Source organism: Lipotes vexillifer, unplaced genomic scaffold, assembly GCF_000442215.2.
Source record: "Lipotes vexillifer unplaced genomic scaffold, Lipotes_vexillifer_v1.1 scaffold439, whole genome shotgun sequence".
Taxonomy (NCBI): domain Eukaryota; kingdom Metazoa; phylum Chordata; class Mammalia; order Artiodactyla; family Lipotidae; genus Lipotes; species Lipotes vexillifer.
The window spans coordinates 548,108-564,367 of record NW_006798732.1 but is presented as its reverse complement, the minus strand read 5'-3'; the positions used below and the strand labels follow the sequence as shown (position 1 = coordinate 564,367).

The window sequence follows — 16,260 nt, the reverse complement described above, 5'->3', positions numbered from 1 at the left end:
GTACGCGGGCCTCTCACTGTTGTGGCCTCTCCCGTTGCGGAGCACAGGCTCCAGATGTGCAGGCTCAGTGGCCATGGCTCACGGGCCCAGCCGCTCCGCGGCATGTGGGATCTTCCTGGACCAGGGTATGAACCCGTGTCCCCTGCATCGGCAGGTGGACTCTCAACCACTGAGCCACCAGGGAAGCCCCGTACATATATATTTCATAATAAAATAAAACTGTGTACAAAACTCACTGTGCTCATTAACGCTGATCCTAACCTGCTTGCTTTTTGGTATTAAGCACCACCATGGAACAGAGGAAGCGGAGAGAAAACCTCCCCTTAACCCCCGGCTCCCTGTCTCATTTTCCGGTCTCGCTGGAAGGTTCGATGACTCCCTGGCTGGAGAGTGTGCTGAGAACCGTCCAGAGTTTCAGAGGGTCCTCGCACTTGTGGCGCTCTTCCCAATGCAGGAGCAGCTCTTCCTTCCTTCCCAGCGTCTGTGCACAAAGGACGCAGCGAAAGCCAGGCCGGGGTGGGGAGAGGGCAGCGTCGGGGCCGGGACCCTCGGGGCCCTGGGGGTGTCCTCCGGGCTCACTGGGTCCTGGCTGGGCTGCTTCACGTTTCGCAAGTATCTCCACGTCACTCTGATGACGGAGGTAGAGTTGCTTTTTCAGTCTGGGGACTGCACAGAGTTCCCCGTCCAAGGGCCGGTGCTTAAGCGGCTTTCTTCTCTCAGGATGTTTCCAGGAAGGAGCCTGTTGAGCCAGTTCTCCCTGAGCCCCCCTGCTTCCTGGGGAGGGTGAGAGCTCCTCTTGCAACTGGCCCTGGATTTCCTCTCCATGAACGTAAAGCAGGTGGAACTTGATTTCAGCAAAAGACTGGGCAGTGATCTGACAGCAGCCACATCTGATCTGGAATTTGACCTCATCAGCCTGGTTTAGAAGGAGCTCTTCTTCCAGGCTGGACTTGGTCTCCCTGGAAAGGGGGGAAAGTCTGTATCAGATCTCACGGAAGAGCACACGCGGAATTTCTCCTTACAGCTCCTGGCCTTCGGGGATCTCAGACACACGCACCGAGGAGGGGCCGAAGGAGGGGCAAGCAGAGAGGGAGGCAGAGGCCGCCGTGAAGGCCAAGGTCAGTGCTGCCTGGGGCCTCCCACTTCCCACGCCCGCCGGGTCCACTTCGGAAGGAGGCTCCCCCGGGAGCCACCTGTTCTTTGGTTACCATGGCAACAGACGTGAGCACCAGGAGAGAGGCAGAAACTCGCTGGGTCCAGCTGAGGCGACTGTCCCCCCGCCCCCCACGGCCCTCCCTCTCCCTGAGCACCCAGTGCAGTCTGGACATCTTAGCTAAAACTCAGCATGGACTCCGTTCAACAATTAAGAACTGAGGTTTCTTTGGGGAGGCTGCTATGTACCTTAGGAAAAGGGACAGAAATGCCTACAGAGACACAGAGAAACCCCAGAAAGGCCGGGAAGAAACAGGACAGGCGTTAACTTATTTTTAATGAATATGACAGACCAAGCTGAAATTGAACAGAAAGGATTTAGAACCATTAGGACAACTGGGAACGGTCAGGGGCCGAGGATCTAAAGTGCTGGAAAATGTTTAAGTTTCCCGCGCTGACGAGCATTCCCTTTAGCGCAACCTCCGCCCCATCACCTAGAGCAAGGCGGACAGACCAGGGCGTTTCCCTGGTTTACTCACAACTCTCAGAGCCGCCTGGCAGGCTTTCAGATTTTACTCAGCTGGTTCGTTTACGGTGCTGGGAAGCAGCGCTGCACAGACAAGGACACAGGAGACAGTAAACCCGGCCTGACGGGGAAACAGGGCAAGCGCTGCGCGTCAGGCCTGCAGCCGAGGGCTGGTCCGTGCAGCAGAGCCGCGCTGAGTCCCCGCCACCTGCCACGCCGCATTCTGGGCTGAATGGTGCTCTTTGGGTATACATTCTGTGGCCAAGAGTTTGGAGATTACTTCTCAGAAGCACCAGAACTACAGACACTAAGTTACTCTTTCATATTTCAGATGCAAAATTAATCTCTTGCCCAATTGTCCCCAGCGTCCCTCAAAGGGACCTCTGTGTCCTGGCTCGTGGAAGGCGGAGTCATCAAAAATCACTAATGATCAGAGACCAGAGAGGAATGCGGCCACTCTTCACAGAACAGGGGGAAGAGGTGGCAGCTCCCTTATGAAATCTTAACCTGAGGGAGGGTCTTCCAAACCGACCTTGCTGCATGTGGAATCTGGCCCTGACCTCAAATCCGAAGCATCCCCGCACTCACCTGTCCACCGGTCCCTCCATCCCTCGGGCAGTCTGCTCCCTGGTCCTCAGCAGGTCTCCCGGCTCGCAGGGGGAGGGCTCGGTGCTGATGGCCACCCCGTGCACCTCTTTCAGGTGGCCGAAGTAGACTCTGACGTGGCCGAACACCTTCGCGCAGAATTCGCAGCACACGAGCCTCCTGGGCCGGGAGTCGCCGTGATGCAGCCGCACGTGTGCGCTCAGGCTGCCCGGCCGCACGTAGGCTTTGCGGCAGAGCCGGCAGCTGTAGGGCCGGCTGTCGCTGTGCGGGTTGGCGCGCTCGCGGAGGTGCTGCTTGGGCTGCAAGGCGTGCTCGCACACGTGGCATCCGTGCCAAGGCTTCTTGAGGCCGGAGAACCCATTTCTAAAGGCCGAGCCGGGCTTCGGGCAGGGGCCGTCGTCCTGCCTGCAGCCCGGATGCTTGGGGGTGGCGAGGGAGTGATTGAACGACGCGTGCCCCCGGCTGCCGGGCGCCGGGGGCTGTAATGTGGCCGCAGGCGAGGCCAGGGGAGCCAGGGCCGGCAGGACCAGGACAGGTTTGGGCATGATGCTACGGTATTTTTTCACAGCCCCAGGTTTTTGGTCCCTGGATTCCTGGGGATCGGCTTTGGCTCTTTCTTTGCCATCTTTACACTTATTAATGACACATTTCCTCCTTTTACCCTGAAATGTCAGAAGTTCATCCGGGACCTTCCGTTTTCTTCCTCTTCTCTTGGCTGCCCCGCCGTTCGGTTTTGTTCTGTGGTTGAGGTCGGCTTTGGTGGCCGGACAGTAGGCCCTGTCGCAGGGGCTCTGCCTCGACGCCTGTGGGGCAGGTCCCCTGTCGGCCACCTGGGGGGCCGAACAGAAGAAGCCCTCCGGGATGGACGAGGTCTTATCACCGGCTGCCCTGAGCCCAGGGAGAGAAACATCCCCAACGTTCACAGCTGCTCCGCCTTTGTAAACTTGCGACGCCCTCGTTCTTGAGTAGGGCAGGATGGGCAGTTTACCTCTGGGGATGGAAGGGACCACCTGAACTGCGTTTCCAATAACGCCAGGTGACAAATGGGTCGCGGACCTGGCAGGGTCGACCTGTTCTCTAAGTTCTCCCCTGGCGACAGCAGGCTTCCTGGAGGGCTTCTTGCCTGCAACGCCTGCTCTCCCTGAACTCTTCGGGAGGCCCTGCTCGGCAGAGGGCTCCTCCAGTGTGGACAGCGCTGGGGCGGTGGGAGGGTCCCGACCTCCGTGGTCGCTGGTCCCTGGGGGCCCAGGGTCTCCATGGCCACCCGCACTGGCCAGCGAGGCTGGGGCCTGGCCGGGTGCCAGCGCCGTCTTAGGTGGGCTGGGCTTGTGCGGGGCCTCGGGATGCTCAGGCAGGGGAGGGGCCGCTTGGGTTTGGGCGGGAGCTTGGCTACAGCCCCTGTCGGAGGAGCTGAACCCCGGTTTCTTTCTGGCTCCTTTGCTATGTCCTGGGCGTTGGTACCGGGGGATGGGCAGCTTCAGGTTCTTGGGCAGAGGCAGTCTGGGTTTCTGGAGTGGCTGAGCCGAGGCGACGTGTGGCAGAGCGACGAGAGAGAAGGTCCCTTCCTGGCCGGCCACTTGCATCAGCGCGTAATTCTGGGGGGGCATCCCCAGGGCCTTCGAGCCGAGGGAGGGGCCTGGATGCGCGTGGTCAGAGAGGGAGGGCGCCGGGCCCGGGACCACTCTGGGCGCCAGGACTCGGGGTGCAAGTTTTGGAGCGATGGTTCTAAACTGACTCTTACCCTGCAGACCCTTCCCACCCTGAATCGTTCCAGGAGGGCTGTTTGATTCACCTGCAAGGACAATGCAGTATAAAAAGTCACGCTGGTGTCACATAAGCATCTTACCATTCCCTCTGCCTGGAAGCATCCCTAGACCCAGCCCTGCCTTTGGGGGCAAACCCCGTGCTCCTCAAGACCCAGCCGGAAGGTCAGCTCCTGCCCACCTTCCCAGGGACTGATGATTCACCACTTTCCACGGTAATTTTTCTGTTTATGCATCTCTACGACTAAACACAGAGCTTCCTGAGAGCTGGGGCTTCCCCCTCCTTGTATTCCACAAGTCCGTCCTCTCCACTGGCCTAATTCCGCCAGGGCGACCCCACCCCTCCCCCAAGCCCCCCGGGCTGCCCGCCCTCTGGCATGTTCTGCCGTGTACTCTATTGCTTTCATGTAAATGTCTTGCTTTCCCTATTTAGCGCTGTGAGCGTGAAGCCCGTATTGGATCTGCCTTGCCATTTCCCACTGTATCTTTGGTACGAAACAAATGTTTCTTGTATCAAACTTCTTTTTCACTCAATTTCAGGATACACAGTTTGACCCACTGGCAGCGCAATTCGTTCTGCGCAGTGGATGAATTCCAGCCTGAATGCTGGCTTGGTGGCTGTTTTCCCATGTGACTTGTGGATTTCTTCTCATACCTTCCAAACTGTTTATGTGCTTTTGCAATTAAATCACCAGGATTAAGAAAGCTGACGTGACACCTTACAAACATCTTGGAAGAAAAACAAAAAGATACACAGTGATAAGATACAGAGACAACATAAAAAATACATGAATCACACAAAAAGCCCCTTCCAGGACACCAAGAGGAACAATTTTAACTGACAGACTAACACTTCATATTCCTGAGATTTATTAGGCTGACGGAAGAGCAGCGATTACTGCTCTGAGGAACAATTAAGGAAACATTTCATGCTTCTAAGGGCTGGATTCAGTGATTTGATCCCCTGAGGCCTCAAGCTCCTAAGGCCTGGCTGCAGAAGAGCTTCCCATTTCTAAGTACCTCATATTACTCAAGCTTCACTTCAACTCGTGTTTACCAGGTACCTACACTGTTCTAGACATTGGATATGGCAGGCCTGTGATTCCTCTTCTGAAACCACTGCGGCCAGATGTATTTTGGAATTTACACTTTCAAATTTTAGAAAAGTAGTAAGATGCTCACACCAAATGTTACATAACACCCATCAGAGTCTGCAGAATACCCCTAGTTAAACCTAGTACCACTTCTGTAGTAAAACATGAGTATTCACAAGGGGGGAAAAATGAAGATTTTTAAAGTGTCTTATTTCAGTTCAGGCTTTGCCTCTGAATGAGTTTTGGTACCCAACGTTTGATAACATTTTCTGTTTTCAGAGCCTGTTAGATTTTGGAGTCATAGAAAGAGGCCTAAAGAACTATTTCTTTAGGGGCCACCAAGGATATAAAGATGAATGGATACAATTTCTGCCTTAGGTAGCTGGCAATCTGGTAAAGCAGACAAACATTAAAAAAAAAAAAACAACCACCTTGATTTTCATGTCTACAGTTAGTGAACTGGCAATTTTAGCAGAAAATTGATTTTTTCAGCAAAAATGACACCCTGCAAGTAAACAAATAAGTAGCACAGTAGGAATAAGGTTGAAATATATACTGACTGACCAACTTATTTTGGTAGCTTACATTAGAGGAAGAGGAAAAAGAGTCGTGTTACCGTCTGGGGAAATCAGACAAGGATAATTATGTAATCTGTTGTTTTTCCTTTTTGGCTTTGCTACCATGAAGGTCACGGGTAAACTGACTGGTGATCACCTCACAAGGGTCACCCAAGTTGATATGCTACATTTGCTTCATCTTCCTGCATAATTTCATTCATTTTTTACTTCTATTTTCACAGCCTTTAAATTTAAACGTCCTTCATGTTAACCCTCATCTCGTCTTTCTGGAAGAAGTACTGACGTAAGTTGCACGTATTGATAAATACACTAAATCAGAACTGGTAAAAGTTTGCAGAGAGCTTAAAATTATTGAAAGCTTTTGGCTGCCTAGGGACAAGGCTTATTAAATGATTCCACTAACAATCACAATGGTCTTTGCATCTACACAACCTATAGGGGGTGAGAGAGGGAAAAAAGAAGAAACATTGGGTGATTTCTGTCTCGGCCATACTCCTGAGTGATGGAGCACACAATATTTATAGCGAGAAGAGCTGGAAGAAAGGCTATGCTGGCCTTAATTAGCCGCAAGTCCTCTTGAAATAGTATGTGACAGTAACGCATCACAGCACAAGACACGTCACTTGTCTTGCTTGAGTCTGTGCAGTTGGCTCTTCGTCCCTGAGCCAGAGCCCGAGTCCTCGCAGGGGCCTCCAGGGCCTAGTGCGCCCTCGGCTCCTGGGAGCCCTCTGACCCGCACCGCCTCCAGGCATGCCAACCGCCCCCCACCCCCCGTGGCTGGTCCTCGCCTGCGTTCTCACCGCCCTGACTGCTCCCCTAGGTGGCCGCCAGTACCTGCTGCAGCATTCCCTTCAAGTTTTGTTCAAACGGCCTCTTCGTGACGAACTCTTCCCCGAGTGCCTCACTAACCTGTACCCCATTCTGAGCTCCCTGCCCCGCCTTCCTGTTTTAATTTTCTCCCGCACACGTGCTCACGGACTTCATCATGGTCCACAGCCCCCCCCACCCCCACCCCTGGAGTGAATTTCTCGAGGGAGAGGAGTTTATCTGCCTCTTCAGGGCCTGGAACAGGGTTAGGCATGGGCTCAGAAATCTGATAATTGTTTGTTGAATTTGTAAGTGGTATTTGTGATAAAGTGACCAGTGGCTGAAAGAAAAAAACAAAAGAACATAACTTAAAAACAAACTTGAAAAATGCCAAATTACTTTGAAAATTTGCCCACTGCCAGCATAAGGAAAAGGGTTTGCACCATGATTTAAAAACAAACAAACAAACGAAAAACCAAACCAAACAACAACAACAACAAAACCTTTTGAGATAAAGGGGAGAGGTGAGGCCAACTGACGAACCACCTGAGGAACTAACAAGAGAGACAGTAAGTGATGCTGTTGGGATGCGAACCCCACAAATAGTGGCAGAAACAAGCAAGCTCTGGAGTAGACATAGCTTTAAAGAAAACAGACATGCGAGGAGGGATAAAGACGGGGATTAGAGTGAAGAGAGGAGGAACAGCTAGAAACAGAAAACTGACCCTCAGAGGCAGAGAATGGTGATGTCAGCACAACGAGGAGCAGAAAAAACAAAGAAGAGAAGATGCAGCTGAAGCAACAACTGGTGGTCAAGGTCACGTCAAGGTCCCCGAAGACTTCCACTGGGAAGGGGCTTCCTAGGTTTTATGACCAAGTGTAAGAAAGCAACGTTCTGACAGTTAAGGTTTCCAGCAATGAAACCAACTATCTTTATTGAGCCATTCCAAAGGGGAGGGAGGGAGCTAATTATGATACATGTAAAGTGGATGTGCTTCAGGCTTCCCTGGTGGCGCAGTGGTTGGGAGTCCGCCTGCCGATGCAGGGGACACGGGTTCGTGCCCCGGTCCGGGAAGATCCCACATGCCGTGGAGCGGCTGGGCCCGTGAGCCATGGCTGCTGAGCCTGCACATCCGGAGCCTGTGCTCTGCAATGGAAGAGGCCACAGCAGTGAGAGCCCTGCGTAACACAAAAAAAAAAAAAAAAAAAAAAAAAGTGGATGTGCTTCAACTGATCTTCAAGAGTCCCTCCATTACAGTGGAAATAAAATCACACACAAAGAGCAATGGCAGTCAAAAGAAAAGGAGGCTGACCGTGGTCCAGGAGCACAGGGAACTCTTTAGGGTAACCAGCTGTCCCGGCAACAGAGAACACTGGTCGGTGAGCAGCCTGGTGGCCTGAGACCACAGGGCCCCGGGTGAGGTACGGGGCCCGCCGCACAGAGTCATCCTCAAGTTCCCTGCAATTCAAACAAGTGGGTGCTGGCGTAGAAAAGTGTATCAACTGGCTTCATGATCACTAACCACAAGCTAATCACGAGAAATCTGTGGGGTGAAAAGACAAGGCCTTGCACAGTAAACTAACTTGCTCATGCCTGCCCGGATCTGTTGGGGATTACATACAAGGGTGGGGTCTTCACAAAGGTGGTGCTGAGTCCCACCTCCCAGAATCATTAAAGATGCAGTGATAGGGAATGAAACGATGCATTAGAAGAAAAGCAAGGCAGGAGAAAGACGGCGAGGCCACAAAAATAGAAGGAAAAAAGAACCCCTAGGAATTACTAAGACGTCCTGCAACAGGGTACTAATACAATACTCATCCAACCATACAACAGAATACTATGCCACAGTGGAAAAGAAGAATGAGTTAGACTGATATGGATACTCTCCAAGATGTGAGGTTTATCGTATGCTATCACTTGGATTTAAAAAAAAACGCACACAAATCTATTCCTGTATACACACAGAATATCTCTCAAAGGAAACCAAAGAAACTGGTCTTAGTGTGGCCTTCGGGGTGGAGCCACCGGGGGGAGTAGAGGTCGGGGTGAGATGAATGTGTATTTCCCACTGAATACTCTCTGGGCCTGGCACACAGGAGGTACTTACAAATATTTTTCGAATGAATAAAAGGAAAATGAAAGTTTCCCTTTTGGATCCATTTTGCAAAGGGGTATCCGTGGGGATATCTGTGATGGGTTAGTGTGTGTCGGTACGTAAATGACTGTGTCCAGATGACACCTTGAGAGCATCTCAGGTTTTTACTTTCCTTGCCTACTGAATGATAAGAATTGCTAATGATAAGGGAAGTAATCGAATCGTCTGACAGGCAGTTTATCACTACCCCCCAAGGTTCAGCCCTGAGAAGCATCAGAGCTCATTATCCCCGAAGGACAACCGCAGTCCTGAGAACTGTTCCTCCCAACATTGGCTCTTTCAAATAAAACAGGGCAGTCTGCAATAAAGGTCAGTTACGCTATAATAACTACAGGGTTTTTCTTTTTTTTTTCTTTTTAAAGAGGTTTGATCAATAGGAGTGTTTAGAGAAACTGCAAATGCCATTAAGTTTTTTAAAACACTTGAGATGTCTGATTGTGGCAAGTCTTTCTTGGCCATGTAGCTGCAACAGTGGTTTATTCCACGACACATTTACAAGGCCTCTCCCGGATGGTGTGATCTAAACCCCGTCACCTGTCACCTACTAACTTACAGATTTCACAGAACTGTGCAGTAAATGGTAAGTCGAAATTTCCACTCACATTCATCATTTCTGGAAATCCTGCGGAATTACCCAAAACACAGAGAGACCCACAGGAGGGTCTCAGGCACTAAACATGGACTTTTCTAAACTGAAAACATAAAAGCCTCACTCAGTAAAATTAATTTTTGCACAGTTCTACAATGCAAATACTTAGTATTAGGATTTTAAATGTGGACTGTTTTTAATATGTTAAGCATATTGAACAACTATTTTGAAGAGTGACATTTACAGTTGGTGAGAATTTGATCTGTGGATTAAAGGAAAACGAGGAGGTAATGAGTCCTTATTATGGTCTAGAATCTGTGCTGGTCTCTTAATTGAATCCTTATGCAAACTCTGCAAATAAACATTATTGTCCCCTTTTACAGATGAGGCAAAAAGAGGCTTGAGGAAGTTAATTACATGCCAAAATCCACACAACCCAGGTCCGTCCCATTCCAATGTGAAGCAGTGACCTTCCTTCCTCTCCTTCATCCTCCCCTCAAAAGGGGGAAAATTCTTTACAAAATTGCCCTAATTAGCTCCAAAATATAATTTTTATCTCTGGATTTTAAGGAGAAGAAAATAGAAAATTTGAAATGGCAATGGCTTGTCGTATCTCCAAACTTCAATTACCATCAAATGATTCTTTCCAACAGCCCACTTATTAGAGAACTGACGAAAAGGTAATAGTCACCTGAAGGTAAAAGCAGATATTCAAAGTTGAGTTTCCCACTTCCTATCCACAGGGTTCTGACAAATCCAGAAAGGCGGCCAGGTATCTGTCCGGAGAAAGCACCGTGTGCGTCCCCCTCCATCTCCTCCAGAGCCAGGGGCTGGTGCGTGTCGGCTGCCCTGCCAGGCAGCGGATGGAAGCTGAGGGCCCAGTGGCACCACGTGCCCGCATCTGAGCCAGCCCCGTCAGACTGTGCCACAACGTGGCCCCGCACACAGTGTTAAGAGACAGGAACACGGGGCAGGCGACTGTCCAAGAGCTGCAAGCAGCGCACTTCCGGGTTTCCACCGGCACAAACCAAGGCCCGCAGTGTCGCTTCTGAACCAAGTTCTTCCCACCCGACCCTTGGCTGGTTCAGGCACGGCTTCCCCTCATTCCACCTGTGGGAACCCGAGGGCCCGCGGCTAAGCCGGAGCGGAGAGCAGGTGGAGAGAGGGGGCCCCCCGCTCTTGACGCAGCCCCTGGCTCCAGGCTCAGAGGGAAAGTGTTGCCAAGTCTTGGCCACAAAAGAGCCAAAACTTTTAGGACTTGTTTAGGTTTTAATTTTATTAAACTGAAAAACCCTATCTTCAGTTTTATTGGTTGGCATCCCTGTTCTCCCTCCCACTTGGCTTTCCAATAATAAGTTCCAGTTGGGGTTCAAACTGTTTCCCAGGGTGGTCTCTGGTTAAAACAAGCATGGTAAAACCCCGGAGAAATCTGAGATGAAAGAAACGTCTCAGAACACAAGGGAGCTCAACTTAATTTTGTTGAAAAACCTACAAACACGTGGAGCCATCGCCCACCTGTTCCCCTGCATGTCCCGGCTCTGCGGCGCCATCTACAGGGCTGTACTGAGGGCTGGCGGGAGAGATGGCACCATAAAGCGTGCTGGCAACACAGGCACACGGGTGCTTTGTTTCCAAGGACTCGGGATGCCAAGCATCACTCTAGTCCACACATCTACAGCACTCAGCCCACCTAGAGTCATTCTGCTAGGAGCCCAAGTTCAGGAAATCTGACACTGTACAAAGGAAGCAAGCATATTCCCAATTTATGTGTCAGGTACTGTGCAAAATACTTCGCATGCATTATGTCCTTTAATCCCCACAACGCGCTGAGTTAGGAATTACTGTTATGTGCATTTTACAGATGAAGATTTTGCAGCCAGCGGGTAACAGGCTGGAACTCAAGCCTTGGCCCACGTGACTCCAAAGGCTCTTCCCAGGTCTACCTGCTGCCTGGAAGCTATTACGCATGGTGACAGTCACCATCACAGTCTCTAGTGGTAAGATCATGGGTTTGGGGGTTCGGACAGATGTGGGTTCAACTCCTGTCTCTGTCTCGTGGTTTGGGAGAGTCACTCAGCCTGAATGTTCCCATTTATGAAATGGGCATCATAGTATCTGGTCGCTGTCAGGATTCAATGAAGAAAGTACGCATTAAACGTGCCAGGGTAGCGCTCACCACGCGTTAGATTCTCAGCAGTTTCCTACCTTCTCTTGCCAAGAAGTATGAAGCTCCTGACATTTATTTTTGGTGGGAGGAAAAAACGCACAAATCTTGACCGTGAATCATACGGCAGCAGCACTGAACCCTTAAACGGGTATTTCTTTTTTGAGAGGTAAATCAAGGAGACCGGGAAGAAATAACTATTACTTGTGAATGATGCTCCCCATAAACCTGTAAAGCACTTCTCTCTGGCCTCTCTCTGACAGCTCACTTATTACATCTGATCCAGCCTATCAGGCTCTCTTTTCCCTGCCCCGACCCCCAATTTTTGCATCCAGTTGACAAAGTGCTAATCAGATGAACAGTTCTAGTGAATAGGAGTGAACATATGTGCATTGTAAAGAGCTGTTTTCTGGGGACACCCTCCTCTGCTTTTGTTTATATTGAGTATTGATGCTAACTGCTGTTGTTCTCCAGCTTAGCAGGGGACAAAACTCCCCTAGTGGCCCTTCAGGGGATGGGGGTAAGCCCAGGTCTCAGGGGTCCTGGGAGGGACGGGATCTAGAGTGGGACTAGCGACTCTGGCCACATCTCAGGAGGACAGTGAGAGCAATGGCCACGGGGTTTCTCAATTCGTAAGAGAAAATATGGGGACACTCAGAGGGTGGGTCAGGGCAACCAGAACTTTGACAGCACTTGTAGATTTCAGTATGCTGCGGTGGGGGGGCGGGAATCATTAAGAAGTAACTTTAAGATAGCTTGTTTATAGAAAGAAAAGTTTAGCATCCAAAGAGGGTCTGTAGCCCATAAAATTGAACCAATTAGATATATGAATATGTCATAAAGCACAGGAAAACAAGCATTCTTTATGAACAAATTTAAAAGCCAGTTACCTAAAACATTAACGGCAATAAAAGAAAAAAAAAATTACACAGTGTGGTTTTTGTTAAATTCAAGTAGCTAATTATTCTTTTTGGGTCTTATAATTAATGTCCCAAATGAAAATTTAAAAAGCACTACATTTAAAATACATTTTAATAATGCTCAATTTCAGTGAATTTCTCCTTCATTTTAATTAAGCCCCCTGTATCAGTCCTCATTTCTGGGAGGAACTATTTTTAATTTCAAGTGCTTCTGATGAAAAACAGTTGAAAACTATGATATATCCTTATTTTTAATGCATTGAGAAAGATGAAGTTATTTATCGTTTTGGTAAAAAAAAAAAAACAAAAAAAAAAACCCCTGCAATGTGAGCAAGATTTTATTCACTATTATACAAGCAGTCAACTTGGTATCTTTACCCAAATCTAAGAATGACTGAGTAGCGCCAGAATTTAACTAAGAGCTAATGATCTATGAGGAATGCAAAGCAAGACAGAGGGATGCTTTGTTAAGCCCATCCTCCCGTTATTCTTTTTGCTGTTAATATTGCTAGGATTGTGAATGTTCAGTTGAGTCACACAGCTGAAACTGAGAAGGGCTTGCTAACTGAACCGCATCAAGGTGAAAGCAGCAAATCACTTCGTTTGACACTCTAACTCCCATATAACAAATACCTGTGCATGCTGTCTTTCCAGGAGATTCCGACTTCTTCTGAGTCAGCCGTTTCTCAACAGGACTGGTGAGCAGGGAAACACCTCCTACAAAAGGGCTTTAGTGAGCTACATAAATGTCTCAGGGCAAGAAATCTTCCACCACCGAGTTAAAAATGGACCCCTTCTATTTACACCTTATATTTCAATATCAGTTGGAACAGTTACATATCTGGGATGATAGTTGGTGAAGAAAACCTTTTCCTTAGTGGGATGAACAGAAAGACAAGGTTTCAACATCAGAACACGCAGTCAGTTGGAACAACTAAACTAGGACAGTGCAGAAAGTTCTTGCTTTTGGTCAAAATACCATGATTATGAAACTAAAGTGGTAAAGATCACAATGTTTCAACAGCAGGATAGTTAAAAGCAAGGGACTGGAATCACAAAGATATTCTTATTTTTATACCATAATTTCAAAAGTAGATTTGCTGTATATATATAGAATAGACATTTTTAAAGAATGTGCAAACTGCATTGTAAAAAATGAAAGAATGGTTCCACTGCTTTATGGTAGAGTTGTACAGATATTTTATCTTCACTTCTGAGTTATCTTCAACTCACACTGATTTAGGACATTTTTTTTTTTTCCTGCAAGTCTTTCTATACCTCAGCTTTTATGTCAAACAGTTCATGATTTGTAAGTACAGATGTACAGCACCACGTTACTTCTTTGTTATGTGGATAATTATTCCCTAAAACTCCTGCTTGCTAAACCTTTACTGTTCCTCATTTCTTCAATCAAGGTACATCTTACCTTAACACAGAGAGACCACCTATGATACTGACACTTGGAAGAAAATGAAGAGAAAGGAAAGGAAGCACCAGGCACTGCTGGCACCAAGGTCCCGGGCTTGTGGTAGTTGCTCCCATGGGGCTGACCAGTCTGGACCTCCGTGAGCTGACCCCCATATAATGTACAGATTCTGAGGTACAAAACCACCAAGGCCCCGGAGTGTGGGAGCCGTGGGGCCAACCTGGACCCCTTTCCTTTTGAATCCTGCCCGGCTTCTCCTCCGTCAGTATCTTTATGGTCCTCCGGATGACAGCCCCAGACCCGGCTGAAGGAAACATTCGCTCTCGTCCACAGGTTACGAAGATGTCAGAGTTAACTCCCCATTTTCTGCAAGGGGATGGAGTGATGACACAGTCCACCTGCGTTCTCTTTTCCCCGAGGCTCTGCACGTACATAGGTATGTGTACTTAGGTAAATACTCCTGGTCCTGGAGTTGGCTTCCTGCCTGATCATGCCTGGATACTCCCAGCATGCTGTGCGTCTTTCCACAGTGCTTACCCCGCCTGGTTCCCCTACTTCCCCTGTGCTTTCCACTCCCACTGCCTGCTGCCTGGCGCTGGAGAAATCCAACCACTGTGAACACTGGACAACGTCATAAATGTCAGGTTTCCAGTCTGAGACTGCAGACTGATTCCATAGTCAGTTTCTTGTCCTAGCAGACTCCCTTCAGTCCCTCACTGGGACCAGCCCAGGTTTCTCCCACTGCTGGTCTGAGGCCCCACCCCTCTGCCGCACCCTACCCTTCCCCCATGGCTCTCTCTCTTGTCAGTGATTTTTGGCATTGACCTTGCAATGAACTGAGTATTTGTGCCTTCCCTCCCCACCCCCAAATTCACGTATTGAAATGCTAACCTCCAGTGTAATGGTATTAGGAGCTAATCAGGTCACGAGGGTGGAGCCCTCATGAGTGGGATTGGTGCCCTTATAAGAGGGACCCCAGAGACTTCTCTTCCTCTCTCTCTGCTATAGGAGCGTACACCGAGAAGATGGCAGCCTGCCACCCAGAAGAGGGCTCTCACCGGAACCTGACCATGCTGGCACCTGATCTTGGACTTTCTGCCTCTAAACTTGAGAAATAAATTTCTGTTGTTTGGAAGCCACTCGGTCCATGGTACTTTGTTATAGCAGCTTCAAGTGACTGACACCTTGTGCGGAAGAGAGAGGTCGCTGTCCCTGCTTCCTACTTCTAAACTCTCCTCTTTAATTATACAACACAAATATGGTTACTTTTTCCTGGGGTGCGGGTCAGGAGGCCGAGGCCCTATTGCTCTAAATATACACCATATGCCCCGCGTCCTGAAACATGAAAGGTGAGAAGATGTGTATCTCAGAATCGGGAAATGGGGTGTTCCCAACGCTGTGCTGCACCCACACTTGTCTCCAGGCCCCTCCGCTGCCTCCGGGCTCCTATACCATCAGCGAGCTCCGGAGTTCAGGAGGCCTTCCCGACCATCCCACCTGAAGGCCGTGCTCCGCCCCAGGTGCTCAACTGTTTTCTTTAATTGTCCTTCACAGCACTTATGTTTATAATGAGATTATATCACCTGTCTCCTCCCACTAGAATGTAAGCTCCAAGAAAGCAAGGGCTGGCTTTGTTCACTGCCAGGACCTCGGTCCCTAGTCCCTGTCTGGTACGTGGCCATCACACAATACGTTATTCACTAAATGAGTGGCCTGATAGCTCTCAGCTGTACTGTCTTGCTTTCTCCTGTGTTTCTGCTGGACAAGAAACTATACGAACAAAACCAACAACCATAAGTAATCCTTGGGCTTTCTCTCCTCTTCAAGCTACTGACCTATCTCCTTTCTTTTCTTTGTGAGAAAATTTACCCTAGGTGGAGTATATGCTCCCCGTTTCTACTTATTAACTCTATCTTTCCTCACCCTAAACCCTTAAACCTCCTTGTGAAGGACTAAAATGTCCCTCCGTCAAGAGTCAGATTCGGTGCTTAAGCTATGATCTCACTTCATCCTCCACCTGCTCTCGATAGTAACATCTCTGGGCCACGGATGCAGGAACTGAAGCTTCCTGGCGAGGTCGCAAGCTGGTAGGTGAGAGATGGGTGTGAACCCACTGGCCCCAAAGCTGCTCTCCTTCCGTTCCAACACACTGAACTTAAGGAAGGGGTTTGGCGATGACTCTGTTTATATTGTCTGTCTCCTCCAGCGGCTGTGAGTGCCACACCATCCATCTCGACGCTGGGAAAATAAAGATCCTTTTGACTAACCTTTTCCAATCAGAGTGTAACCCTCAGGAGAGAGCGCGCGCTTCCTTTTCCTAACAGGAGTCTACAGCATGGCTACTGGAGACTCACGGGAAATTTAAGATTTTAAGGAAATTAACACAGAGGGAGTCCCTTCACAGTGCCCTAGTGCTTAAAAGCCAGGCTTCTTCCGTGGTGGCCTTCCTCTTCTTTTTTAAAATTTTTTATTGAAATAC

The 16,260-nt window shown here is 49.2% G+C and overlaps 1 protein-coding gene across 1 annotated transcript; it reads right to left on the bottom strand.

Moving 5' to 3' along the window:
• Positions 1–343: 343 nt before the first annotated feature.
• On the bottom strand, positions 344–16,012 carry ZNF438 (zinc finger protein 438). Its single transcript, XM_007470915.1, has 4 exons — positions 16,006–16,012; positions 12,989–13,072; positions 2,267–4,076; positions 344–959 (listed from the first exon to the last, which is right to left on the bottom strand). Exons 1-4 carry the CDS (start codon positions 16,010–16,012, stop codon positions 344–346), a joined length of 2,517 nt encoding a protein of 838 aa, XP_007470977.1.
• Between the last annotated feature and the right edge of the window lie 248 nt (positions 16,013–16,260).